The sequence below is a fragment of the Fusarium graminearum genome, chromosome 1 (genome assembly GCF_000240135.3).
Source record: "Fusarium graminearum PH-1 chromosome 1, whole genome shotgun sequence".
NCBI classification, from domain to species: domain Eukaryota; kingdom Fungi; phylum Ascomycota; class Sordariomycetes; order Hypocreales; family Nectriaceae; genus Fusarium; species Fusarium graminearum.
In genome coordinates, this window is record NC_026474.1 from 7,389,375 (window position 1) to 7,415,927 (window position 26,553).

The following is a 26,553-nucleotide window of genomic DNA, read 5'->3' on the forward strand; positions in this document are numbered from 1 at the left end:
TCCGTAGATAGCGCTAGCGTTGAGGCTCATCGAGTGCTAACTACAGGGGGCCGACGCTAATTCTTCCATCACGAATTAGCGCTGTCTCTGGTGGCCGGATTCGTAAGTCCTGGGAATGAGTTGACAGGCTATTCCTGGACAGCAACATGATGTTCTGGCTACACGGAATGTGAATCCGGTGCGCCGGGTCCCGGTAGCCAACTCATCGGAGAGACAGGGGAGATGAGATAAGGCCGAGCCTCAGAACTCAAACAGGTTTTTGCCATAAGCACGTCCATAAGAGGCCTCACCAAGACAACGCAACAACGCGACATAACGCGATTCTTATCTTGCCTTGCAAACTCACTGACAGACTGGCTGACACTATATCATTCATATATCTGTCTGTCTGTCTTGTCAACAAGATCAAAAATACATCACCACAATAGACCAGATCTGTTTCCAGAGTGGCCTGTCTTTTCGGCGTATATTCACTTTCGCCGCCCAACAACCAAGACAACAGTCAAGCCCAACTTGCTAGGATTCGAAATTAGCTACCGGGTCTGCGGGCATGATCGGGTTGCGTTTTGAGCCTCAAGCGTCTGTGCCATTCTTCTCAAACAACATGTCTCATATTTAAAGACTTTTCGCTTCCCATTAACGCCCAATGCTGGGATTGTAGTGGGGATCTGTAATTAAAGTCCTTGATAAGATAATCTTTACACTCAAAGATCAATTTTCTAGCTTCCTTCGTTGGGCTGATGCTTTATCTATTGGGAGAATTTTTGTCGTTTTAACCCTTGATGTCTTGGTTAGTAGACAGGGGTCGTAATGAAGGGATCATCATTTTATTCATGCGTCATTGTTAGTCTTGTGTCTTACTGGACATCAGTGAGTGAGTCTGGTCTCCCTTGTCGCAAACACCTTAACTATTATTTTCACTTTTCAATAATTCACCCGGTATCCAAGCTTTACGCGACGTTCAAAGGTTACCTCTCAAGATAGACGATTTTACGCATTGAACAGTGCCTTAGAAGAGAAGGACGTTGCATCCCCGATGACATGGAGACTGGAAGGTAGAAGTCCAGCCCATTTACGGTCTTGGTGAGGATGTCTCAACAGACTAACATATTAATCTTGACATGAAGGCCATCAAACCTATTAGGAGTTGGTAGAGCACTTGAGTCAATAAATTCCAACGATAGGGCAATTCACAAAAACACTGCATGATTTACGCGCATATACTGATATCTTTCCAATCTACTGACTCCACTTTTGTGAAGCTATTTTGATGATGTTGATGCGACAACAGTTGAGTTTGTCAGTCGACAATGGCCAGCCAACTTAAACCAAACACCAACGCCGTACCAACCAGGGTTCTCAGTTCAGCCGTCTAGACCAGTACCGTTGTAGACTTTTGTCAACTACACGTGACAATCCTTTCTACATCTACAATCTTATCCCCTCATCCGTCTTACTTTTCGCATCCAATCTAACATTCAAGACCGAATACCACATCGCTATTCCACATCATGGCAGCACAACAAGAAATAGATCCCGAGACGTTTTTAAAAGACCCGCGTTTTTCACAAACATTCCAAATCGAAGCAGATCCTTCCAATGGGTTTCCCACTGCTATCAAGGTCAAATACGCAGACTACGGCTATCGTAACCCCTCTGATCCCTCAGAGGAAAATGTTCTCCTCTTCTTTGCACCACTCTGCGCATCGCGCATTATTCATTGCGCCAAAGACGAGCTTGCAAAGAAACACCGTGTTCGCGTCGTGACAATGGACCGTCCGGGTTTTGGTGGGACTGATCCTGTCAAGTTGGAACAGCGCGCCGTTCTATGTCGAAGTATGTCGTGTTGTTTTGTAAATGATTTGACCAAGTGTGGCTAAAGAGTAATAGAAATGACACTGGCTCTCTTGAGGCATCTTGGGATTGACAAGGTGTCTGTTGCGTGTCACAGTGGAGGAACCGTATATGCTCTCGACATGCTGCTTCATCACCCCGAGATTCTCCATACCGGGCGCTCATACATGGCCATTGGGGCACCCTGGATCTTGCCATCCCGTTCCAACGTTTGGTCCATGTCACTTGTCAAAGCCTTACCTGTAGGCATGATGGCGCAGGCAGACAAGGCGATTGGGTTTTTCAACAATACTCTCGGTCCAGCCTTCACTTCATCTGTTGGTTTCAGTCAATTGTTCACAACACCAACTCCGCCCAGCCCTACAGGAGATTCCGAGTTCGCCAGGTTCGAGGAGTCCCTCGAGCCTTCTCTCTTCAAGTACGTTCACGCGGAGAGCATTGAGGGGTTCTCGGATGAATCCCTGTTCCTCATGCAAAAAGTAAATGGAATATCTGGATTTGGCGATTGGCTCGACTATGACGATCTGGTTCCAAAGTTGGCGAGTGCTTTGAGAGGATCTGGTCGACAGTTGACTATCGATGTTTTCTACGCGGAATCGGATTCGATGATAGGTGCACCTAGAACAGCGGGACCAGAATGGATGAATGCTTGCTGGACGAGGGAACATGCTGGTGACACCATCAATTACAATGTAAAGACTATCAAGAAGGCCGATCACAACACTGTGTGGAGTATTCGACGGGGTGTCCCAGAAGAGGTCTTCAAGAAGCTAAGTCAATAGCTTTGTTCAATTTGATACTAACAGCTACCGAATATCCCGTATACAAGAAAACTGCCAGAGACGCTCAATTTAAGTTGAGCTGTCTTGTTCCATCCCAATGTGATAATTGTTCTAAATTGCGTTTGATGGGCTCATTTCTTGGCCTCTCCGAAATTCCCGCAAGGCGATCAAGCTTGGTACTGCCGAGCTTCGACGAACCAGTCGCACTCTGTGGGATAATCTTGAGTATCATGAATAGGGCTGAACCAAAGGTACCCCGCAAGTTTGAGATGCCATTCGTCGGGTATCTATCTCTAGATCTTGCAAGTGCGGATAGTGCTTTGCTAACTACTGCTCCCCCCAATATGGTTTGCTAGCAAGATAACCAGAACAAGAAAAATGCACATCAATCACACAGATCAGGTTCAGCAAGTACACAGCGTGGTAATAAGCTAGTCTAGTACCAGCATGCTGGCCAGGTCTAAGCCACTCTAAACCCTTGCAAGGTTTATATAATAACCGAGAAATATAGAACTATTTTCTTACATCGTTTCGTTTATTACTCAAGGCCTCCAATGTCTCGCTCTAGGCACTTCACCATTTTCTTTTAATAAAACGAATGCATGAAACTTTGTAGCACAAGCACTGCGTTAGCATCTCCTTGCACCATTATGGAATCTCTTGAAGCAAGGCTAGAGCTGTTGGCTCATCGCATTTACCTCCACGGTTGGATATTTTGGCACGGGTATAAAATACTCACGGCCCTTTTGATATATATTTGTGTCCTGGAATACTTCCTTTTTAACGGGCAAGTACCGCAATCACCCACAGAATTCTTAATACTTTGCAGAGCCGAAGTAAGCCAGGAGGAGATGTCATGGACCCTGTCGCAAATTGCCTTGCAAGCCACCCAGATCACTATCTTATGTCTAATGTGGCGAGTTTACAAGATACAGGAATCAAAAACTCATATAAAGCCCCAAACAGACTTTATCGAACTTATAGACGGGCTTCCCCCGTTTGGCTTGCTACAAGGCATGCGGGGTTTATATTCACTCGGCAGACGCTCTATCGGACATGGCATGTACCAGAGACAAACTTTCATTCGACTCTTCATAATATGGGCTTTAAACATTTCTTGCGCAGTCATATGTTTCGGAATATTGATCTACGAGCTACGAGCCCGATCACTGCGTCTATTGATATTTCTGCTTCCGCTACTTTACGTCGACACCTATGGATGTGCTTTATCACAGTACATGTCAGGTCAAGGCTTGGGATGTGCCCCAAGTCTCCTTGACGATTATAAGCAAAAGCCTATACTGGCCGTTGCTTCCGCATTTCTCACGTTCGGCATGATACTCGGAACCTCTTTTTTGGCACACCCTTTTACGCGTCTTGTCTTTTTCCTCACTCCATTTTGCAGCGCTACCTTGCTGTTCCACTTTCTACTCTATCGTCATATCCCCAAATATGTGGCTGAACCACTTCCTCTTCCTCAATCCGTCGACCCAGAGAATCGGTTCTGTCAAGTTTGTCAAACTACAATACTCGCCAAACTCAGAGAAAACTCTGGGAGCGTCGATGACGTCCCACAATCAGGACATCACCGTACAAAAAGTTCACTGAGAAGCTCTGCTATAGCAGGATGCCGCATCTGTACCACCATTTGGGATCGTCTCACAGAGGAAGTGTCTAGTGTCAACCGATATCTGCCTTCGGTTTACTTTACGACCTATGAATTCTCATGCCAGGCTGTTGATATCCACGTCCAGTGGCATTATTATCTTTGTGCCTTTATAGTTGAAAAGATCAGCAGCAGGATCGTTCGAAAAGCTGATCAAAGATTTCCCCCAAAGTCGTTCCACTTTGAACTTTGCACACTTCCAGAAAGCGACTTGGGGCATCACACTGGATCAGATCAAAGTCTTGATCAGGCTAAAAAATGGTATTCTGGCTGCATAAGGGACCATCCTAATTGTAGCACCAATATTGCTGCCAATGGATTCCAACCATCCCGGTTATTATACCTCGGAAACGCCAAAGACATCCGCATCCATATTAGAGGAGAATATCCCTGCGACATGAAGTATATGACGTTGAGTCATTGCTGGGGAAATTCTCACTTTATCAAGCTACAGAGCAGTAACCTTGACGAATTTCGGCAAACAATCTCGTGGGAATCTCTTCCCCAAACATTCAAAGACGCTATCCGCGTTGCAAGGCATCTTGAGTCCCAATATCTATGGATAGACAGCCTCTGCATCATGCAGGACTCGCTGGATGACTGGAGTCATGAAGCAGCGGAGATGGGCGAGGTGTATCGAAACTCAATGTGCAACATTGCTGCGTCAAGTGCATCCGACAGCAGCCAGGGTTGTCTCTATCCACGAAACCCACGAATTATACAACCTGAGCCTCTTGGCAAGTATGGAGATGAGTTGAAGGACTTGTACATTTTTAATAGATGCTTTCCACAAAAGCCCTTTCCGTTGTACAAACGAGCATGGGTTCTTCAAGAAGCTTTGCTTGCACCGAGGACTCTTGATTGCGGGAAAAGCCAGCTGCACTGGAGATGCGATGTTGTCAAAGCATCAGAAGAGTGTCCAGGAGGATATCCTGTTGGCAAGGGTGTGTGCCTCAGCCACCCAGCGCATTCATCAAGCTGCCCCGCCGAAAGTCTAAGAGCTATGGTATCAGAGATGAATCGCGGGAAGGAGGATGGATATGAACATGCCGAAGAGCCACGCCCTTCTACTCTTGTCAAGTCTCTGGCCCTGACAGACGCGGGACTAGAAACCGCGGTGAAGCATTGGAGTAAAATTGTCGAAGCCTACAGCGACATGGATTTGACGTTTGAGGCTGACATGCCTATTGCTATCCATGGTGCTATCGAGGCATTCCGGCCGTTTCTAGGTCAATGCTATGCTGGCATGTGGGAATACACATTGCCTGCTCATCTTGTCTGGATGCCTACTTGGCCAGCCTTAGTAACCACGGTCCTCCACTGCAAAAGACCACTCGTCAAAAGAGCCCCAAGCTGGTCGTGGATGTCACTTGTAGGCAAGATTGAGTATAAACAAACGTGGTAAGTCATACAAGATCTACCCGAGAAATAAATTGACATGTGCTAAAATCATCCTCAAGCTGGCTTCACCCTGACTATTCGTTACTTTCACATGTTACGCATGTCACCACCTCTCCAGATGAAATCCGGCTCCATCTCAAAGCACCGATATTCAAGGCCACATACGTTGGCGATGTGAAAAGCAGCATTAAACGAGCCCTCAGGGCATGTCTGATGTTAGCTTCAAAAAGGTCAAATATTACGGTTGTGAACAAGAATTTTGATGTCAAGTGGGAAATCATGGGCTATCATGCAGACGAGGACAAGAACAACGAAGAAAAGTCGACTCTTCGTGCCTGCTTCGACGTTCAGGAAGAGGAGGATGCAGCCCGAGACATTTACCTTGTGGCGATTACTGAAAAGAGTGGAACGGAGGGTTTGGTTTTGACCAAAAGAGATGATGGCATGTATTCGCGTCTTGGAGCATTTCATGCTATGGGAGCTGTGAGGAAGATATTCCAGGACAGGGAAAAGAGTGAAGTCATCTTGGTATAGGTACATATGTGTTGTTTAATTGTGTACTTGTGCATGACCAAGTTTTATCCGTAGGCTATGATGTTATTGTCAGCATCACATGATTGCAGAGCTTTGCCTGTAATGAGGGACGATCCGAACCCCTCTGAGGGATACGCATGACAAGAATGACTCGGTGGTTTGCGGGATTATCTGTATGTGCTGGCAGATCTAAAAGCTGACTTGCGATGGTTACATAGCATTTGTAACCCCAGACGTTTCACAGGAAGCAGGAACTTATCGCATGCATGTTGTTGACGAGAATGAAAAAGGTTGCAACCTCTTTCCGAAAATGATTCCGACACATTATCTTGTCATTTCTCGGCTCGGACGTAAGTGAGTACCTAATCTAGATGATATTGACTGAAGAGACAATAACAGTTATTTATTATCCTTGGTATCAGTTCATCTACTGGATTAAAGTCTCATACGATATCAACCTGACAATCAGCCATCGGGTCATTTAGAGTCCATCGTATTTTTAACCTTGGCCATTAAGCTTAAATTCTACCCCCCAGAGACAAAATACCAGTAACTACAGGGCCTACGGTTAGGGCGGAATCAGCAGACTTGGCAGCTAATGAGTCGATCTGTTGTGGGGGGGGTCTAGTCCCCTGGCTTGGCCTACTTGGTGTCTACAGTACCGCTAAAAGTGAGGCGCTGGCGGCCTCTCGACACACCAGAACTGGTCAAAGAAAAGGTCCAATGTTACGACGAGGCCAATCCTGTTCTTGGCTTTCGCTATGATCTCATTTTGCTTGGCTTGGCGTCGGCTCATGACCAAAAAGCCCACTTCTTGGTTTTTTTTTCTTCAATATTTTGTGCCCTGGGGAGGAGGCGATATTATGACTCTCTAGCCCTGATACAATAAGATACCATCAAGTTTGCTCACTCTCAGTTACTCATTCAACTCTCTCATCTCAACTCAAACAACAACACAACAAACACTCCATCTATACCTCACCATGGGCGTCAGAGTTGCTACCCAGCAGGACATCCCAGCCCTCAAGGAAATCATCCTCAAGGGCTTGTCAGAAGATTCCGTCTTCAAGTACTGCTTCCCTTCAACGCGCTCAGAAACAGCGACAAATCACGTCGAGACGGTCCTCAAGAGAATCATTGACCCAGAAAACGCCAGCTGGTTGTGTTTTGTCGTTGATGCTCCCAAGACTCACGACCCTGTTTCCTTGGCCATCTGCCAAACCATCCACCAGAATGCCGATGGGCAAAAGGGCGTTGCCGAGCAGGCTGAGCAAGGTACATCATACATGCCCCTCATCTCACCTCCACCAGACTCACCTCCACTTGGAACCACAACTTGAAACCTTGTTCTCTGTCAGTGCTAATTCTCGTATTCCACAGTCTTTGGCCTAGAAGCAGACGACAACCAGACAAAGACAATAAAACGTCTCTCTGCCCTTCAACAAGGCATCACAGAGACGCAGCAAAAGTACCTCGTTCGTCACACCGAGATCATCTTCCTCCATGCCGTCATCACGCATCCGCACTGGATTCGCCAAGGTTTCGCCAAGACGCTCTCCAAGCAAACCCTGCAAGTTGCCCGCCAAAAGGGCGCCGTAGTAGTCGCCCTCGCCAGCCCCTTCACTGGCTACGTCTTCTACTCTGGCACCAGCTTCGCCAACTGCGGCCGCACAAAGGTAGAGACCGACAACGACATTGAGAACCTTGAGCTCCAAATCATGGTCTGCACTCCCCCCAAGCCCCTCGAGCAGCGCCGTAGCTCCATCATGGACTACCTGGGCGGAAAGAAAATGTCACCCGCTGGTAGCAGACGCGAGTCATACGATCAAGACGCTGCTGCCGGCGCCCAAGAGCAGAGGCGGAGCTCGTTCCTTGACATGTTTGGCTTTGGCCCCAAGACACCCACCAGCGTCGACGATGATACCCGCAGAAAGTCTCACGCTTAGACTTTGTTCATTCTCTAGAAAGAAATATGACTCTAGAATGGGATATCGGGTGTTTTTCTCTATGTAATTATCTTCACTATTATCCCAACTACCTACGATCTTACGAACTTTGCCGACTGCAATTTATATACCACTACGCTTTAGAACCCCGCACCACTGTGGTTCATGCCCCATTATGCTTCACCGAGTTTCATCTCGAATCATGCATTTACATTTACATGACAGCACACAATCAGCCGATTGACTCTATTAGACAATAAAAATTGTGCCTAGTAATAAAAAAAATGCCTGGGGTTTTTTTTTTTTTTTACGATCATCCAGTTGCGCCAATTGAGCTCATGAAGATGGACGGTGATTTTGAATTAACACTTATTATGTAGTAGGTTTTCATTTTAATATAATTAGAACGACGACGATGTACACAACGATCAAATATTCATGTGGACAAACAACAACTGTGTGCAAAAATCACGTCTATTCATGCGGAAGAGCCGACCTAGGAAATATTCAATACATTCAGATAACCTCGGATTGAATTTGAACGGGGCACCACATCTAACGCTGCCGAACGGTCGCGTTATAGTGCCATGAAGCTGTTTCTGCAATTTGATGCGAATTTCGAAGCTCACATAGCATCCCATGCTGAGATATGTCCCGATAGAGAAAACGACTCATTTGTCTATTTGTGACCTCGGACAGCGCAACAGTAGTTACGTTTGAGAATCTGATACTTGACTTTAAGAATGTTTCCAATAGCCTCCTCCTCTCATACCGAGTATGTTGTGCTATCCAGCCGTCGATCCGGGGCCCAATAGACAGGTAAGCTTGACTTCTTACATGCAAATCTGGCAAAAGGGCCCTTGGCCATATCGTCAATAATGGCTCTGATTTCTCTGGTGGCAGTAGGTAGCTTGAGCATCAGAGTATGAAGAAGTGCTGAGATCACGGGGTACAGAAAACAGATATTCGAGCTGATATATTGGTCTAATGCCCTCATGTCAATATGAGAAGGCATGAATCAACACTCTCGAATATTTGAATATCGTTGATAACTAAATTGATCTTGACAGTGAAGTAGAAGAGCCGACTCCTTCTGGATTCAACTTGAAGATGAAAACCAACTCATAACGTTGGAATCTAGACAAAAAAAGGTATCTATTCATCATGATAAGACAGAATTAAAGTTATGAAAATCTCATGATAGGTGAAGTATGGCTGCCACGACTTCAATAGGCTCGGAAAGTTTCCATGAGTTCAGTACCTTCTATAACTCATATTGAGATAGCGGGAGCATAGAGAAGCATCTAACTCACGTCATGTTGCACAACACCATATAGGTAAAATGTGCTTCTCGGAATATACCTCGGTATCAGGCCGATACAGATATGCATTAGTCCAGTGGGTATGCGCGGATCTTCGGTCGCCATGAGCGGGGAAAATAAGACGCGATGGATGAAAGCAACCCATCCAATAATGGTCTTGTAAACACAGTTTACTGCAAATACGAAAGCAGAATATCAAGTTTGGATGGATAGTTGAACGGACCAAGCGATCCTGTGCCGCATGACTGCGACAACCAGCCAATCCAATTCAGTAACCTCTGCGAGTTGCGGTGCACTATATAAATACATCTCCCCCCATACCTTCGTCTCTGGGTAAAGACAAATCAGTTCGTCAAGTCAAGAAACCCAAAGTCTATACTTGGCACTTCTCGAAATCATGCTTATCCTCATCGCTGGTATAACCGGAATGGTCGGGCAGCCACTGGCCCGCGAAGCCATCGCCCAAGGCCATTCAGTCCGTGGTCTAAGCAGAAATGCGGACAAACTCGACAAAGACATCTCCTCCAAGCTCGAGTCATTCGTCACATGTCGGGATTATTTTGACACAGACGCTTACAGTAAAGCTGTCCAAGGAGTTGATGCCGTCATTGCTGCTTTGCCTATTTTGCCAAGCATTGTTGGAGCAGGTCAGCTTTCTCTACTGTTGGAGGCAGAGAAAGCAGGTGTCAAGGTACGGCCCCCAACTTCTCGACATGGATCTACCACTTCTGACTTGAATAACAGGTTTTCCACGCCGCATCGTGGAACTTTGATTGGACGAAGCTGAACATGGGTGACCATGAGACTTACGACGCCTACATGTCTTTCAAACGTCTCGCTGAACTCTCGAGTGGTCTGAAACCCATTTACGGATTCTGCGGATCTATCCTAGAATACATGTTTATCAACTGTAAAAAGGATGGCCGTCGCCCTGCCATCGACCCTGAGACCAAGACTGTTTCTTACTGCGGTACCGGCGAGGACAAGATGTCTTTGATCAGCGCTGATGATTTGGCAAAGTATACTCTGGCAGCGATAGCCGATCCTGAAATCATACAGCGAGGTGTTTACTACGTCGAGTCTTTCCGATGCACGGTCCCAGAGCTTGGTGACCTATATGGAAAAGTGCGAAATATCGAAATCAAGAAACAGCCCGTTGGTGGCCGTCCTGAGCTTGAAGGAATGCTAGCCCAGGCAAGGCAGTTCATCAGCCCTTTGGAAGCAAACAAGTATATCGACTTGGCATACGCACTTGCAATTCTGAAGGGTTTGGCAGTTGCTAATCCCAGTGATTGCAAGAGGTGGGATATTGCTCCCATTGGATTTGAGCAATGGCTGAAGGAGCACCCTGAAGTCTAAGAGAGTGGAAGACAATGTTTTGCAGCATCATGTCGGACATTGGATGAGCAACGATAGCTTCATGAAGATGGCCGGTCAGGAATTAATGTTATCAGTAAAGGATTTTCTAATGATAGGCTTTTGCATAATATTTAGCATTCGTTGGCGATGAAAGCCTTGCTAATAGCGCTCTAATCTCTCTTCTCCATCCATGGTTGGCAAGCTTCATAAATCATCTTGAAGCCAGGATACTCTACACACCTCTGAAATACACTCTCATCAATAGTCCTCGCCGACTGAAGTGAAGCCGCAATGAAAAAGTCTGTGTAACTAGGATGATCTCCCAACACAAACGGTCCCTGGTCTTTGTTTGTCATCATCAACTCACTAAGCTCATTCATTTTCTCCTTGACTCCTGCCCAAGCTTTCTCTTCCTTCTCTCCATTCATCAGTTCCTCTAACTTGCAGCCAAGTAGTTTTTCGCTCTTGGCACGGAAGTATTCCTGGGATCGGGGTGAGAGGATCAGGTGTTCACGTGGGGTGATGGAGATGCGAAATGCTGGGCCTATTGCGCTACGAGCATTGGTCTCGATCTCTTTGCCAAGTTCGGATGTGAAAGGGAGAGGCGGGTTGGGGTAAGTGGTCTCCAAGAACTTGGCGATGGCTGGTGAGTCCATGATGTATGCACCCGTCGGAACATGTTTGATTGCAGGGACTGTGTAGTTGACATGAGATCCAGTGCCGGGTGAATGCGAGGGCAGACCACTGGTGGAATACTGTAAGTATGATTGATTTTAAGACAAAGAATACTTACAGCTCTTCCAGAGTCGGTGCGATGTCAGGAAACTCGAGGAAAATGGTCTGGTATGGGATCTTTTTGTAGTTGAACATGAGACGAATCTTCCATACGACGGGAGAGAAGCAAACGTTCTTGGTGCAAGCCAAGTCGTAGAGAATGATATCGGGCTGTTCAATGTCGGTCATGTTGATGTTGCAAAACGATTGATGGGTTGTGTTGCTATGTTGCAGACATGCTGTATCGTTATATCCTACGTGCTGACAGGCAAACGGTGCTATATCTATCCGATTGGCTGTGACAGTGTCACTGCCTAAAATGTTGGATGACCTTGTCAAATATCTACTGTCTCAATTCCATACAATTGACGACCTTTTGATAGCCTTCAGTCGGTCACTGCTGAGTTTGCATTATTAGCATCTGTCACCCTACACTCAGGGGACGCGACCGAAATAAATGCCGACGGTGTTTAGCGACGCGTACCTCGACGTCATCTTATCTTATCAGATCATCCTGGAATAACAATATTCCATTGCCGATCAGTGATCGAATCGGTGATGAAACGGTTGTGCCGCATTCAAAAAGTGTAACAGGAAATACCGATAACGGTCACAGACAAGACGACACATGATGGTATCAACTCGGTCTTCAACTTAGTTATTCGCAACATGTTATTGTCCATGTCAAGAGTAGTTGATATTGATGCCTCGGCTCCCCCAGATCAAGGCCCCGTCGTCATGACCCACCTTTTAGACACAGCCGAGGTTTGACACTCTTAGTCTCATCGATTTTCCGACATCGCTCAGCCGAACGATCCCCCATATAAAGCTTCAACCTCCTTTCCTCTCCCTTCTCCCCATATCAAACTCTGGGGAAAACTCATAAATCCGGGGTAAATACCTATTAATTCACACTCACAAAATGCCTCCTCCTAATCCAGACTGGGTCAAGGCCCTGACTCCCTCAGGTCCCCAAGGATCAGAGCTCATCGCCAAGGAACGCGCCCAATCAGACATCAACGTCGACCAACTCGCCACATTCCTCTTCACAAAGGAAGTTCTCGAGCGCAACGCCAAAATCCTCAAGATTCTCCAGGAGGACCCTGTCTTTGACAAGTCCCAGAACTACTTCCGTGGCCGTACAGATCGTCTCGAGGCTGCACTCGCTAGAGGAAAGCACCTGAAGCGTCTACGCGACAAGCACAACTGGACGGAGGAGGAACACCATGTTGCGAATGATCTCATCAGCGAGCCTACACCTTATGGTCTGCACTCCACTATGTTCCTCAAGACACTCGAAGAGCAAGGAACACCAGCCCAGCACGAGCTTTTCCTCGAAAAGGCGAGGAATTATGAGATCATTGGTTGTTATGCCCAGACTGAGTTGGGTCACGGATCCAACGTGAGAGGCCTTGAGACCACCGCTACCTGGAACCCCGAGGACAAGACCTTCACTATGCACTCTCCCCATCTCACTGCTTCAAAATGGTGGATCGGTTCTCTCGGCAAGGCAGCCAACCACGCCGTCGTCGTCGCTCAGCTCATCCTCAACGGCAAATCATACGGCCCTCACCCCTTCGTCGTGCCCATTCGCGACATGAAGACTCACGAGCCCCTCGAGAACATCCACGTCGGTGATATCGGCCCCAAGTTCGGCTACAACACCATGGACAACGGTTTCCTGCTCTTTAACCACGTCAAGATCCCCCACGTCAACATGCTGAACCGTTTCTCTGGCGTTGACCCCGAGACATCAAAGTACATCCGCCCTTCAAACCCAGCTCTCATCTACGGAACTTTGACATTTATTCGATCGTCTATCGTCTTCCAGTCTGGCTCTGTTCTTGCTCGCGGTGTCACCATCGCTACAAGATACTGTGCTGTCCGACGACAGTTCCAGGACCGCGACGCTGATGCTGGCGAGGTCGGTGAGAACCAGGTCCTCAACTACACCATGGTGCAGCACCGTCTCCTTCCTCTGCTCGCATCCGCTTACGCTCTTCACTTCACCGGTCGTTCTATGATCAACCTCTACAACGCGAACCAGAAGCGCATGGCTCAAGGCCGAGAACGCGACAACAGCAAGCGTGCTCCCGGACCTGAAGAGCTCAGCCCTGGCAGCGACCACCTGGCCGACCTGCACGCCATCTCCTGCTCCCTCAAGGCTTTTGCTTCTACCACCGCTGCTGAGGGTCTGGAGGTCTGTCGTCGCGCTTGCGGTGGCCACGGCTACTCTGCCTTCTCTGGCATTGGCAGCTGGTACGCCGATTATCTCCCCACCGTCACATGGGAGGGCGACAACTACATGCTCACACAGCAAGTCGCCCGCTACCTTCTCAAGTCTGCTCGCGCCGTCCTCGCCGGAAAGGCCCCCGATAACGGCATCTCCCGTATCTTCAAGGAGTTCATCCGACGACAAGACATTGGCGCTGCCTTTGACGTTCTCGACAGCGATCAGGACCTTGTTGACGCTTTCGCCTGGCGCGTGTCTTTCCTGACCTTCGAGGCTCTCAAGCACAGAGATGAGGAGAAGCAGTCATGGAACAGTCTTTTGATTGACTTCTGGCGTCTGTCCACCGCGTATGCCCAATACCAGGTAGTTAAGAACTTCCACGAGGCACTAAAGGAGGAATCCACAAAAACTTCTCTCGACGCCAACACCCTGACTCTCCTCCACAAGCTCTTTGAGCTTTTCGCCCTGCACCACCTCCAGAGCTCCGCTTCCGAATTCTTCACCAGCGCTGCCACGACGGTTCGCCAGATCCAGCTTGCGCGCACAAAGCGTACACTGTCTCTGCTGGATGAAGTCCGCCCTCACGCTGTGCGTCTCGTCGATGCGTGGTCGTTCCCTGACTGGCAGCTCGACAGTGCTCTGGGACGAGCTGACGGCAAGGTGTACGAGGACCTGTTCCGTCGTGCTTCGGAGGATAACCCTGTTAACGACATCGTCTTTGACTCTAATCCTGCGTCGGATATCTTGTTCCGAAAGAATGGACCCAAGGCCAAGTTGTAATAGCGCTCGATTTCACGTCGTTTAGAATCTTATTATCTGTACCAGTATGCTTTACACATAGATTAAATACAGTCAAGCTTGTCGATATTTTAAATCACGTTTTTCTATCTCATCTTGTCTCGATAATACATCTTTGACGCCAGTGCTACCATGAAGACTGAGATATGCCATGACATGACCAAAGACCACAGCTTTACCTGCTAGATTACAAACGCATTCCTCTTAATCCTTCCGCCATCTGTTCAATTTCAGTCGCGTGCCTTACACCTTCGACTGACCGATGGTTCTGTCCACCGATTGGGGCTCTACACTCTGGACACGTTGCTTGCTCCATCGCCATACCACAATTGTTGATGGTGAAAGGATGTCCGTTACGACACGTGTACCAATGCCCCGTTCCACGTAGCTCTCCCTTAGACGCAGCATAGACCTGTCGCAATTCCTCAGCTGTGACAGGACGGTAAACCCCTCCATTCAGAGCCTCCTCAGCAGCGTCTAACTCGTTCTTAAGGACTAGAATGGACGGGTTCTCCTCCAGAAGTCTCCTTGCCTCGAAGATGTGACCGAGGCCTGTATCATGTAGCTGTTCAAGTGATTCAGAAACAGCTGTAGACTCAGATACTGAAGTCGTAGCATTTGTCTGAGTCAGCTTCGCTTTTGCAGAGGCACATTGACGAGAGAGAACGCAAAGTTGGGCATAGAATAAATGACCCTGGGCCTCCTCTCGTGGATACAAAGCAGTTTTCGCATCTTTGATCAAAGCATCGCAATCGATCATGAAGCGAGAAAAGTCGATATTTACGTCTGACGCAGAAAACCTGGCCTTCCCACCAAGCAAGAGCCCAAAGAGGTCAGAAAGGATTAATATGTCACATTTCAAGAGCAAGGCCGATGCAAGGAGCCCCCCCTTTGATTGGATAACAGCTTGGTCGTATTGGAATTCGCTCTGCCCACCCCGATGAAGGTTGGAGTGCTTGACAAGGTTCGCAACGCGCTGGAAAGGTTGTTCCTCCTTCTTCACTTTGGTGGCATAGGATACAACAGTCTTCCGACACTGGATAATGGAACCATATCGTGTACCAACAAATTCTTTGAGAAGCTGTAGTTGCCTCTGACGTGAACCTGCAACGGTCAAGTTGGCAGCTGCTCCAGCGTTGCGATCCAGTATTACTGGAGGTTCCAGGGCAGCCAGGCATTCTTGCTCAGTGACAAGTCTTGATGCCACTAAGTGATATTCATCATTCGACCACGAGATGAACTTCTTCGTAGCCTCGTCAAGCATTGCACGGCGCACGATTCGACCGTATCGTGAGACACTGCGGAGAGATCCACGACAGGTGGGGCAAGACTTGATGCCCTGGCCATCCAAAGAGAAAGGCTCAGAGGCCCGCAGGATCTGTGTGGGAAGACCGTTGGCGTCGAGTGTGTAGTGCGCTGCCATGCCCATCTGACCATCCATGGACGAGACAGTGAGGAAGTGGCCACAGCTGGGGAAGATACAGGGTTCTTCGTTGAGATCAATGTCCCTGTATTCCGCCATCATGATGAAGTCGACGCATACTGACTTGATCTCATCGGTTGCGCAGACCTGACAGAGTGCCGAAGTAGGACAGACTTCTCCACAGAGTGATGGACCTAAAATTGTTAGCGAACGATAACGGAATAGTCAGATTATCACTTACACTGGTGTCCGCAATCCAAGAGCTTGTCACATCTCAAAGAGCAGGGTACCCAGTTGCAAGGGGCAGCACAGGGTGCAGTACACTGGGAATGGGCACAATTGGAAGCGCAAGTTGCCTCAGCACAGGGAGCGCAAGGTTCACTGCAAGTCTTGTCGCATCTCGAGTGAGTGCAACGTGCTTCACATCGTTCCTTGCACGGCTGGCAAGGTGCATCGCCATGACAAGCTTGAGCGCAGCTATGTTGACAGGTTGAGTAGTTCCGACCGCAGCGTTGGGTGCATATACCATGGTTCTCCTGAGTAATCACCCCGTCTTTTCGTGTATTGCATTGGGAGCAACGCGTCTTGCAGGTATGTCCACAGGCGCGATTACTCCCGCAGGCTGAGAAGCATACAAAGGCATCCGTTGTAACATCCTCGCAGCATTTGACGTATACTTCATGGCCACATCCAGGTACCTTCTTGGTAACCATCTTGAAGCAGCGAACAGACGCTGGATCTTGCGCTTCCCAGCATTGGGGAGAAAGCAGTTGATGTCCGCACGGAAGCAGTACAGGACTCTCAAGTCTGACGAAACATTTATTCTGGCAAGGGTCTCCGCATCTGAGGGGACAAGCATGAGTACACCCTTTCTTCAATCGTGGGCAAGCCGCTAAGCACTTGACGGCGCGGTGAAGGGTGTCTGAGTGACAGTTCCGCCTGCAGGGATGGCCACACGTCAATCTCCTGTCGCAAACAAGTCTGCATCCACCTTCGGGAGACATTTGAGAGAAGTGTTCGGGATGAGAGACGAGTGCAGGTGTCTCCGGATGTCTGGGGCATTGTAGCTCCAGCTTCGTGCCGATGTTCTCACCGGCAGCCAGAATCTTGATGACTCCCGCCCACATTGGTACTCTCTCGTACGAGTTTTGGTTTCCGATGATATACATGCCGTGCTGTGCACGAGACAACAAAACGTTGATACGGTTGGAGGTCTTGAGGAAACCACATTCCTGCTGAGGGTTGCTTCGAACCAGGGAGATGACAATGATCTTGGCTTCTTCACCCTGGAAGTTATCGACTGTCGCCACTCTGACGGTCTTGAGCAGAGTTGTTTTTCGAAGGGTGCCAGCGTTTGGTGTTTTGGTATCGGTTCCCTCTTCCTCAATGGCCTCAAGATCATCTGCGTCGCGATCGTTGACACAAATCTCGAACATGGATTCCATCCTGCGACGTAAGAGCTGAAGCTGTCCTAGGTAGGGTGTGAGAACGGCAATATCACCAGCGCCATACTTCCCCTGCTGCGAAAGATGAGAAACCAGAGAAGCTGTCATGTCGACCTCGAAGTTGTTGGACTTGGAAGTACTCGTCGACTCGTTGTTGTCGTTTGCAGTTTCTGGATGATCATGATCGAACCAGAACAGACGACGTCTCATACCTACTACTTGTGGATACTCCTCCACATTCTCCGAGTCTTTGAGGGATGGGTACAGAGTCGATCGGACCAATTCAGCGATTGAAGGATGCATTCGTCTTTGTGTCTCGAGCACACTGTAAGGTATCTTGACCGCTGTGTCGTGCGATGGCTCGACCAACCTCTCAAACAAAGAAACATCGAGTGAAAATTGCTTGCCGCGCGGATTGGTGCTTTGTAGATCATAGTTCTGTATCTGAGGACGAAGCTGTAGGTGATCGCCAATCAGAATGGTGTGTTCAATGGAAGGCAAGAGGGCTGTAAGGTTATGGGCTTCAAGAACCTCGCCCGCTTCCTCGCAAAGCAGAACCTTGCATCGTAGCTTTCGCAGGAGGTTCAAATTCCTAGCTAAGCCTGTTGTTGTTACGCCGACGATATTTGCCTCATTTAGACAGCGCAGGTCAATATCTCCGCGGATCTCGTCTTTGCGTGTGACGTCATCGTTGTATTGTTTGTTCAGTCTTGCGAGCTTGGTGATGATTGGATCTCTGATTGACTTGACCCAGTGCCGATGGAGTATGGTACGCTCATCCTTTGATAGACTCTGAAGTGGAACATGTTTGAGTTGTTCAAGCTGTCTGGGGTTTGCTCCAGTATTAATTCCACCCTGAAGCCAACGATGAATAACCATCTCGGGCTGGTGAATGACTGTCTTCCATCCATCGCGATCATCTCCAAACATCTCCATGTGTTGTCGAGGGTACTCGGACGACATCAGGGCCTTCACGGAGGCCCATGACTGGCAGAAGGCAAGCTCCTGCAGCAGCTTCTGGCCCTCATCGACATCTTCACGGATTCCTCGTTCTGCTTCCCAAAGACCACTCTTTTCCGACTTTGTAAGAAAAGCCTCTTTGGCAATGGTGCGCAGATTCAAATTTTCGAGTCGCTCTGATTTAGAGCGGGACCCCATACGGATGATACTTTTGATGCCGTCATCGAGAAGGTGCTCGAGTAGCTGATCCAAGGCATGGTTCGTGTAGCAGACGCAGAGGATTGGGCCCAGTTTCGCTTTATTTCTGGCGTTCAAGAGAACCTTGATGATCTTTTCTCCAGTGTAACTTTTGCCTGTGCCTGGCGGACCCTGGACAAGCGACAATTCTCTGGTCAGAGTGTTCAACAGGGCGGCAGACTGGGTGGGATCAAGGCTTGTTTTGAGCGCAAGGGTCTCGGGCGTGATGGGTGAGTGAGGGTCCATGATGAGTGTGGAGTTATCAGTGCTGAGACAGCTGAGGTCGAAAGTAAAGCCTGGCCTTCTTGCATAATGCGGCAGTCCGACATCTGTATCAGAGTCTGAATCTTTGCTGGGTGCTAACAAATTCTTGAATGGAACGTTGGGCTTCTCATGCATCTTCTGCAAAGCCAATAGAGTATGTTTGAATGAGTCAAGCAGAACGCCTGGGAACTCAACGAGATAGCGACGCGGAGACGATCGGGTGTTTTTGAACCATCGCATGGCTTGAGATATCTCTCTGGTAGTTGGATCAACAAGCTTGAGGTTCACAAAGAGAACTGCCTTGTCGTCCGACAAGGTTCTGACTTCTTTATCGGACCCTTGGTTCTTTTCCTTGTCCTTGGTGTCCATTTTCCTAGCATCTTTGTCATCCTTGGATCGCATAGTGGTGTCAGAGACGACACAGAACAATACTGTGCCGGTGATATCGAACAAACAGACGAGCGCACCAGATTGCAGTCGCTTGGACTGCCCCCACCACTCACGTCGTTTCATCGCGTTGAGCTTATTGACGACCGGGAGTTGATTGCAACGCACGACCATCTCTAGGCCTCCGATCCGATGCCAATCGACATTAATGGTGACGGGATCTTCGTAGTTAAAAGTCCGCATGGTCTTGGACTTTTGTGGAGCGCCTTTTCTTGGGTCTCGAGCGGCTTCCAGCATGTCGCGCACAACATCTCGAAGCTGGCCGACCGTGTCTTCTCTGATGAGGCGAAACTCTCGATCTAGACGGCCTCGAATCCCGTCGATATGCCATTGGGAAGGATACTTGGTCGGTAGGTATTCTGCGCGGGGTGATACAATCTCATCATAGGTGGGCATGATTTTGATCTTGTTGATGTTGGCGTGGTCATTGTCATGGCGGCGACCTTCGGCAGAAAGTGTGCCTGGACCATTCCTCTTGAGCACAAATTCTTGCCTTGAAACAGGGATGGTCTGGTTATATACCAGATCGGGAATGTCTTTGCCGGTGTCTAGTCGTTGCTGCATGTACTCGATGTACTTGGATGCCTGCAGAAAAGAAAAGTCGTCTTGACTACCGGGGTGTTGATGCATAAGTTGAACGAATGCAGAGACCAGTCTCCCACATTCCGGGTTGACAATATTGTTGGTGTTGCAGTCAATTATTTTTGACAGGACGTTCAATGAGAGCTCAAGTATGTTGCCTCGCGAATCGGCTTCTGCAGGGAGCAGCGAGTTAACGAGAAGCTGGAGAATGAAGTTGAAGAGTTTAGTCATGCGCCGACCCTGAACTCCCAGGAGAAAGTTGAACAAGTCAGCGACTTGCTGTTCAAGCACAGCCGAGTCTACAACTCTGGGGTGGGTGATAAGGGAAAACATGGGCTTGACTTCAGACTCCCACAGAGTGAAGTTGGCAAGGGTGTGGGTGTGCGGGATATGGAGTTCAACAACGGCCTTGATAAAGGCAAGACCAGAGTCTTTGGCAAGAAGTTTGATGGCATCCTGTGCAGCGCCGATGTCACCGTCCAACAACTCTAGACCAAGCTGGAAGAACTGACCCACGGCAGCTTTGGTCAACTCTGGCGAATTGTAACCCATGTCGCCCAGTTTTATGAGTCTCTTCCACTGGTGTAACTTTCCATCTCGAGGAGGTTTGGGGGTGTCGGAATGATTTGTTGGGGCGGAGGATTTGTTGCTGGGGGTGTCATGTCGTAATCGGCAATTTTGACCGTATCTACACTTGTTTCGCAGAAAGTGAGGACACACACGAGCTTGAGCGTTCGGCTTGGAGCCCTGGCTGTTCGTGGAAATGTCAGTGGAAATATCTTTGCGAGGGAGGGTCGCCTTACCGTCGAGTTTCTACCATGCTTGGCTCAGTGCGGAAAGGGTTAGGAGACAATAAGGTGCCGACTATTGTTAGAACGAATAATTCGATAGATGATGATGAAGAGATTTGGTGTTGAGGTTAGGCTGGCATGCCCTTTTTTTTTTTTTGAAGAGGGACAATTTGGAAGGAGCAGGTGTTGGTGGGGGTCATCGTTGCTGGTGGTCATGCTGGCAGTTGGTCGGCCTCCTGGAGTCAAAATGTAAAAAGGGTCGATTACGTAGGCCAACAGAGTGAATTTTGTTAGGAGAATGCATGAAACCGCTGAAGGGCTCTACAGCCTACAGCAAGCATGGCTATCATTTGATGGATGGTTGGGCTAGTGTGACGTTGGGCAAGATGTGACAGTGGCCAGAAGTAACAAAGCACATTGATTCTGTTGCTGTTTGCATTTGACATTATTAGGGCGCTATAGAGATAAAATACGCATTACGATGCGAATGGACCTTTATATTTATGGCATACTTACAGAGATCGAAGTCAAGCTGAAAGGTCCTTCAAAGCCGATCAGTGCGACTCAAGCTGACATGTCCGGGCCGGAGTTCCAGCAGCCGCAGTTGTAGCCGCAGCCGCAGCCGCAGCCGCTAGGATTGGTTGATTGGTCACGGGCCACTGATTGTACGGCAGGGGGCCGGCCATGATATGATTTGGAACAGTGCAGATCAGCTACTCACTGAATGGGCGCAGCATCGGCGCAAAGGGTGGGCATCCACCAAGGAGAGGGCAGCATATATCCCCCAGATTGTTTCGTCATGGCACTTGGCGCTTCTGAAAACACTCGCCTGCTTTTTGTGATTTTGAACGAGGCTCAGCTTTAGGTGGGTCGATCTGAACTGGTAATGCCAGCTGCGAGCAGCTGAGACTTGCACATTGGATCGTATGACTTCATCCGTATGTCTTTGCATCAATATTATAGAATCTCTAATCCAAAGATAAAATTATGAAAACGCTCAAGATCGACGCGGCTGACAGCACCAATAGATGGCATCTCTATCCATAGCCAAACATCGTCTCGTCTGGCCGCATGTGAACAGCAGTAGATGTCGGAAGCGGACCTTCCAATCGCGGCTTCAGGGTATCAGAAAAAATGGCCACTGGAAGCATAAGAGACGAAATTAGTAGATCAGCTTATGCTACTTAGAACATGCTCTTTGGGCTATTTATCTTTGTAACCTAAGATGTGGGAGGTCAACTTTTCTGTTACCCAGTAGCCCGGTTAGCTAAGGCTGGCCTGATTTTGCTCTATAGTGTCCACGATCGACGCCGACAGTTGCAAGAAAGCATTCTTGCGTCAGCCAGTATCGCAGGAACACCGTGACAAATGTATCTCTTCAGCCGTAAGTGCAATTAATAAGGTTTCCATTTGTCACATATGTCTCGAGATACAGGCAGTTATATCCACTTTGCAATGTCTGCATTGAACCCTCGTTCGCATAAATAGGTAAAACTAGCGTAATCTGTTAATTATCGCTTGTTTTTAAGCTTCAAAACATCAATTTAACTATTGTGGATAAGTTTAGCCGTGTCTGTATACGGATCCAACGAGTTTTATGTCGTCTTGTTGTTGTGACTTACGCTTCTCTCTTTTCGGCCGTTGCCTTTTTCGTATTCCGTCCGAAGGCAGACAGATATCGCTAGTCATATTACATAAATCCAGCCGAGCTGACGCAGGGTCGAGGCGCAGAAGAACAGAAAATCCTTCGTTTTGACTTAGTGGGGACTGTGCCCCTGTTGGCCGACGATCTAGAACTATCGTGACCTAGGCGCCATCCTACACTCTCCACTGAGTTGTATGAATAAACAAGAAGCTTTTACCTTTTATCGAGTCACTATACGGGAGCAGACACGCGTCATTCAATGAATAGATGTCGCTTCTATAATCCTTCCATAAAAAGTATCATCATCGTCGTGGCTGTGAAGGATTCCTAATTTGTCGTATTGTAGTCACCATGTAATTGGCCGAAGCGTAAAAGGCGTTGGTGCTTGCGCCGCTTTTCCGAATAGAGTTACATGCTTGATCCTTTGATAGGTACCCTGTCGGTCCAACTCGGTGTTTGACTCGAGGGTCGGTCTAGAACTTCTGTTAGCGCTATCCCTCGTATAACTGACTACCTTCCCCTCAACGGCCTCAACAACTCCAATGCCTGGTTTCATACTACACAAAAGGCATCATGGCTGCAAGTTACGAAATCGCTGGCTCATGTGAAGATGCAAGGGCTGAGGCTCATGATATTCGGAAACGTCTATCCAAAAGAATGTTGCTACGATATCACATACGAAGACACTGGCTGAGATACATCACTGGCCTGTTACTGTGCTTGTTCGTTCATGCCCTCATATATATATCTCATCCCAGCTAATTGTCATCTAGGTCTGTTGGCGAGCTCATCTATATCCACTACCTCAGCAAAAATCTAGTCCGTATATCTAACGACCCATACGACATTCGCTTCAGCGACCTCACCTACAAGAGCCCTGAACTTTGGGACGATGCCCACCAAGCCTTCCTACGGAATGCCGACCCTGTCCCCATTCACTCCCATAACGACTACGAACGCCATATCCCTCTCTTCGATGCTCTCGGTTCAGGATGCATCAGCGTTGAAGCAGACGTTCATCTGAGAAAGTCAAACTTATACGTTGGTCACTCAAGCTTGGGCCTCAGCAGTAAGAAGACTCTCAAGTCGTTGTACCTTGAGCCCATTCAACGCATGATCACAGCCCAGAACGTGAATCTTACAGGCCATTGGCGTGGGTTGTTTGATAAAGCTCCAAACCAAACGTTGACTCTGTTGATTGACTTCAAGTCATCTGGAACAAAGACATTTGCTGAGTTGGATCGACATTTACAACCTCTACGAGACCTGGACTATCTCACCTATTGGAACGGCACAGCAAGAATCATGCGTCCGCTTACTATAGTGGTAAGCGGAAACGCACCGTTCGAATCCGTTACAGCTATGAACTCGACGCACAGAGATATCTTCTGGGATGCCAAGCTTGAACGTCTGGTATCCATGGAAGATGACTTCGACACCAAGCCTCCAACATTCCGTTTCAACCGGTCCAACTCATACTTTGCATCCACAAGGTTCCAAAACGCCAAGCTGTTTAGGACTGAGTATGACAACGCCCTTGATGTTTTGCCAGGAAGAGAGAGAGACATGACATCGACACAGATTGAGCAGGCTGAATCACGAGGATTGTTGGCTCGGTACTGGGATACACCGGCTGAGCCACCAAATCTGAGAGATATTGCATGGCGTGTTCTGATTGATAATGAGATTGGACTTTTGAATATGGATGATTTGGGAATCGTTAGACAAAGGGCCAAGGGATGGGGAAGTTTGAGATATGAAGACTTGTAGCTGTGATTGATTATCTTTAGTACTGTACATAGCGTTGCTTAGACCAATAAAGTAAAATACCTTCTATAACAGCGGAGTGACCAGGGTTGCAGATGGAGCCATGCGATTGGGCTGCACCGCCTCGGGCTGAGTCATGGAAACCGAAGGGTTTCTCGTCTAGTAAACTCAGCCGCCAGGTTGGACTAATCATCTGCTTACACAAATACAAACACGCGTTCTTTTACCCCAAGACTGAGGTTTCCTAAAAACCCCCTTCCAACTGAACAAGACAGCGAACACCGCGCCGATCACACCACTAGCCCCATACCCAGGATGTCGCCTACCAGCAGCCGACGTTCAAGCAGACTACAGGCTTTACCGACTGAAATCAAGCTTCACATCCTCCATGCCTGCACAGATACCTTATCCCTTCGTGGGATGTTGGAGTTATGTCTCATCAACAAAGAATTCTACCAGATGGGAATGGAAGCCATCTTTGAGTCTGACATACTTCAAAATGCGGTGTATTGGGACCCCGTACGTGGAACAAAAGTGCGTTATGAGATGATCATTGAGGATGAGGGCTATATATACCCATTTTCCCATGATGGCTCGATCGACTCCGACGACAATGAGGATGATGAATTACCGAGATATTTCAAACCGTCTTCAACACTTTCTAAATATTCCGACAATACAAAACTATCCACGGACTCAATGGACCGTGAATTCATTCTAAGCAACGAGTTTTGCATACGATACCTGAAAGCTCGAACCTTGGGGAAGATCAATCGGAAGCCACCCACCCAAGATCATATGATGTTAAGAGCTATTGCAGAACATATGAAGCAGTACAGACTTGATCATGATCCATCTTACAGTAGCACAACAGAGGAAGAAATCCAAATTGTCTGCGAGGTCGCAGTGAAGCACGGATACATACATGATCGACACGATTTCTTCACCGGCGAGCGACGATATCAAGACAGTATCATTCCACTTTCGTGCCTGGATGAAACATGCGCTGTTTTGCGCGATGGACTAGTTGCGTTGGCAATCTACCTCAATGAGCCTGACATATTGAGAACAATACTTTCCAAAAAGCAGTTGGTCAGTTGTCTAGATAGCTCCGGCGTCCAAAACCACATCGACAAATCTGCCAACTGGGAAGTTGAGATGGCAGCACCTTTTACACCCTGGAGTCCCACAATCGTCCGTAATGGAGCCAACATAAAACTCGGTTTCGAGCAGCCCGAGTGCGGACGCTCTCTTGTCAGGCTCGCAAACTCTGCTAGAATGGTTGTACAGATAGACAACATGAATTGTGCCACTATCTTACTAGACAGCCTCTCCGGATATTCTCCAGAGCAAGATCTTGTCAGACAAGATATCATCAACGAATCGAAAACACCAGAAAAGCTAAAATGGCTGCGTTTTGCAGTCACCTCCGGTCCATCATTGACAAAATACATAGTCATTCATCCAGGACTTCAGCATGAGCTAGATTGGAATGGGCGCACATACTACAGCAGCCGAAAGAGTGCAGCTATCGATCTGAGTAAAATACTAGACAAAACTACAAGTGTCGACATATTCAACGTTGCTTATGATGCTATCCTGGAAGGTTTCAATGAGGAAGAAGGTGTCTGGTGGACCAAGACCTCTTATAAAAACTCCTACGCGGCGCATAATTTGGCTTCGTGGGGAACGGCAAGAATTCATCGTGCTGTTTTGGATAATTCTATGCCCCTAGTCAAAAGGCTAATTGAATTAGGCTATCACCTTCGCCCGACACACTTCTCCAAGGACCTTGAGGATGAGGATGCCCAAACGTTGGTGAATAGTGAAAAGCCAAGAGACATATCTTTACAACTTGCTACCAGCAGAGGCGATTTGAAGATGGTTGAGCTTCTGTTTGATATTGGGGCGGAGAGGAATAGGAAGAATGTGCGAAAGGCGATGCAAGTTGCTATGAAACAAGGCAATCTGGAGATTCTTGACGTTCTTGTGAAGAGGGGAAATCCAAAAGGACTTCTCAACAAAAGGCACAAAAGGTTTTGGAGGAAGGAGTTCGAAGAGAGGGGACAGCAGGATATGCTACCATGGATAGAATTGATGTAGAGCATGGTACGAGTTCCAGCCCAGCTAGGTAGAGAATATATCACAACATTTACCCGATCTTCGATACTAGTCTATCGGGTAGCGGATCCGAAGGGCTTTGGTGTTCACATACACATAGCTTTCGGTAAATGGATTTGAATACCATCGTTGAGTCACGCAAGCAGCCTCAGCCGAGGAAATGGTGCCGAACTATTTACCGAGTCATTCAACAACAAGTGCT

At 48.0% G+C, this 26,553-nt stretch overlaps 9 protein-coding genes across 9 annotated transcripts; 7 read left to right on the plus strand and 2 right to left on the minus strand.

Moving 5' to 3' along the window:
• Window positions 1–1,511: 1,511 nt before the first annotated feature.
• On the plus strand, window positions 1,512–2,636 carry FGSG_02282 (uncharacterized protein; the record flags this gene model as incomplete). Its single annotated transcript, XM_011319888.1, has 2 exons — window positions 1,512–1,836; window positions 1,891–2,636. The coding sequence occupies 2 exons, from the start codon at window positions 1,512–1,514 to the stop codon at window positions 2,634–2,636; spliced, it is 1,071 nt and encodes a 356-aa protein (XP_011318190.1).
• A 3,110-nt stretch (window positions 2,637–5,746) lies between these two features.
• On the plus strand, window positions 5,747–6,237 carry FGSG_02283 (uncharacterized protein; the record flags this gene model as incomplete). The annotated part of the gene is made up of 1 exon (XM_011319889.1): window positions 5,747–6,237. The coding sequence occupies exon 1, from the start codon at window positions 5,983–5,985 to the stop codon at window positions 6,235–6,237; it is 255 nt and encodes an 84-aa protein (XP_011318191.1). The 5' UTR covers window positions 5,747–5,982.
• Window positions 6,238–7,169: 932 nt separating this feature from the next.
• FGSG_02284 (uncharacterized protein) lies at window positions 7,170–8,411 on the plus strand. The gene is made up of 2 exons (XM_011319890.1): window positions 7,170–7,512; window positions 7,618–8,411. Exons 1-2 carry the CDS (start codon window positions 7,221–7,223, stop codon window positions 8,181–8,183), a joined length of 858 nt encoding a protein of 285 aa, XP_011318192.1. The 5' UTR covers window positions 7,170–7,220; the 3' UTR covers window positions 8,184–8,411.
• Window positions 8,412–9,902: 1,491 nt separating this feature from the next.
• On the plus strand, window positions 9,903–10,864 carry FGSG_02285 (uncharacterized protein; the record flags this gene model as incomplete). Its single annotated transcript, XM_011319891.1, has 2 exons — window positions 9,903–10,196; window positions 10,250–10,864. The coding sequence occupies 2 exons, from the start codon at window positions 9,903–9,905 to the stop codon at window positions 10,862–10,864; spliced, it is 909 nt and encodes a 302-aa protein (XP_011318193.1).
• A 170-nt stretch (window positions 10,865–11,034) lies between these two features.
• Window positions 11,035–11,827, minus strand: FGSG_02286 (uncharacterized protein; the record flags this gene model as incomplete). Its single annotated transcript, XM_011319892.1, has 2 exons — window positions 11,035–11,608; window positions 11,658–11,827. 2 exons carry the CDS (start codon window positions 11,825–11,827, stop codon window positions 11,035–11,037), a joined length of 744 nt encoding a protein of 247 aa, XP_011318194.1.
• Window positions 11,828–12,556: 729 nt separating this feature from the next.
• Window positions 12,557–14,721, plus strand: FGSG_02287 (uncharacterized protein). Its single transcript, XM_011319893.1, has one exon. The coding sequence runs from the start codon at window positions 12,561–12,563 to the stop codon at window positions 14,649–14,651; it is 2,091 nt and encodes a 696-aa protein (XP_011318195.1). The 5' UTR covers window positions 12,557–12,560; the 3' UTR covers window positions 14,652–14,721.
• A 135-nt stretch (window positions 14,722–14,856) lies between these two features.
• FGSG_02288 (uncharacterized protein) lies at window positions 14,857–20,962 on the minus strand (the record flags this gene model as incomplete). Its single annotated transcript, XM_011319894.1, has 5 exons — window positions 20,831–20,962; window positions 17,084–20,778; window positions 16,641–16,935; window positions 16,334–16,569; window positions 14,857–16,286 (listed from the first exon to the last, which is right to left on the minus strand). Exons 1-5 carry the CDS (start codon window positions 20,845–20,847, stop codon window positions 14,857–14,859), a joined length of 5,673 nt encoding a protein of 1,890 aa, XP_011318196.1. The 5' UTR covers window positions 20,848–20,962.
• Window positions 20,963–23,036: 2,074 nt separating this feature from the next.
• Window positions 23,037–24,233, plus strand: FGSG_02289 (uncharacterized protein; the record flags this gene model as incomplete). Its single annotated transcript, XM_011319895.1, has 2 exons — window positions 23,037–23,185; window positions 23,237–24,233. The coding sequence occupies 2 exons, from the start codon at window positions 23,037–23,039 to the stop codon at window positions 24,231–24,233; spliced, it is 1,146 nt and encodes a 381-aa protein (XP_011318197.1).
• Window positions 24,234–24,545: 312 nt separating this feature from the next.
• On the plus strand, window positions 24,546–26,333 carry FGSG_02290 (uncharacterized protein; the record flags this gene model as incomplete). Its single annotated transcript, XM_011319896.1, has 1 exon — window positions 24,546–26,333. The coding sequence occupies one exon, from the start codon at window positions 24,546–24,548 to the stop codon at window positions 26,331–26,333; it is 1,788 nt and encodes a 595-aa protein (XP_011318198.1).
• Between the last annotated feature and the right edge of the window lie 220 nt (window positions 26,334–26,553).

Bases quoted from the DNA above. Each gene is read 5' to 3' on its own strand.
- FGSG_02284 (XM_011319890.1), top strand. From the start codon at position 7,221: ATGGGCGTCAGAGTTGCTACCCAGCAGGACATCCCAGCCCTCAAGGAA. The intron at 7,513-7,617 runs GTACATCATACA...CGTATTCCACAG, and splicing joins TGCCGAGCAGGCTGAGCAAG to TCTTTGGCCTAGAAGCAGAC.
- FGSG_02287 (XM_011319893.1), top strand. From the start codon at position 12,561: ATGCCTCCTCCTAATCCAGACTGGGTCAAGGCCCTGACTCCCTCAGGT.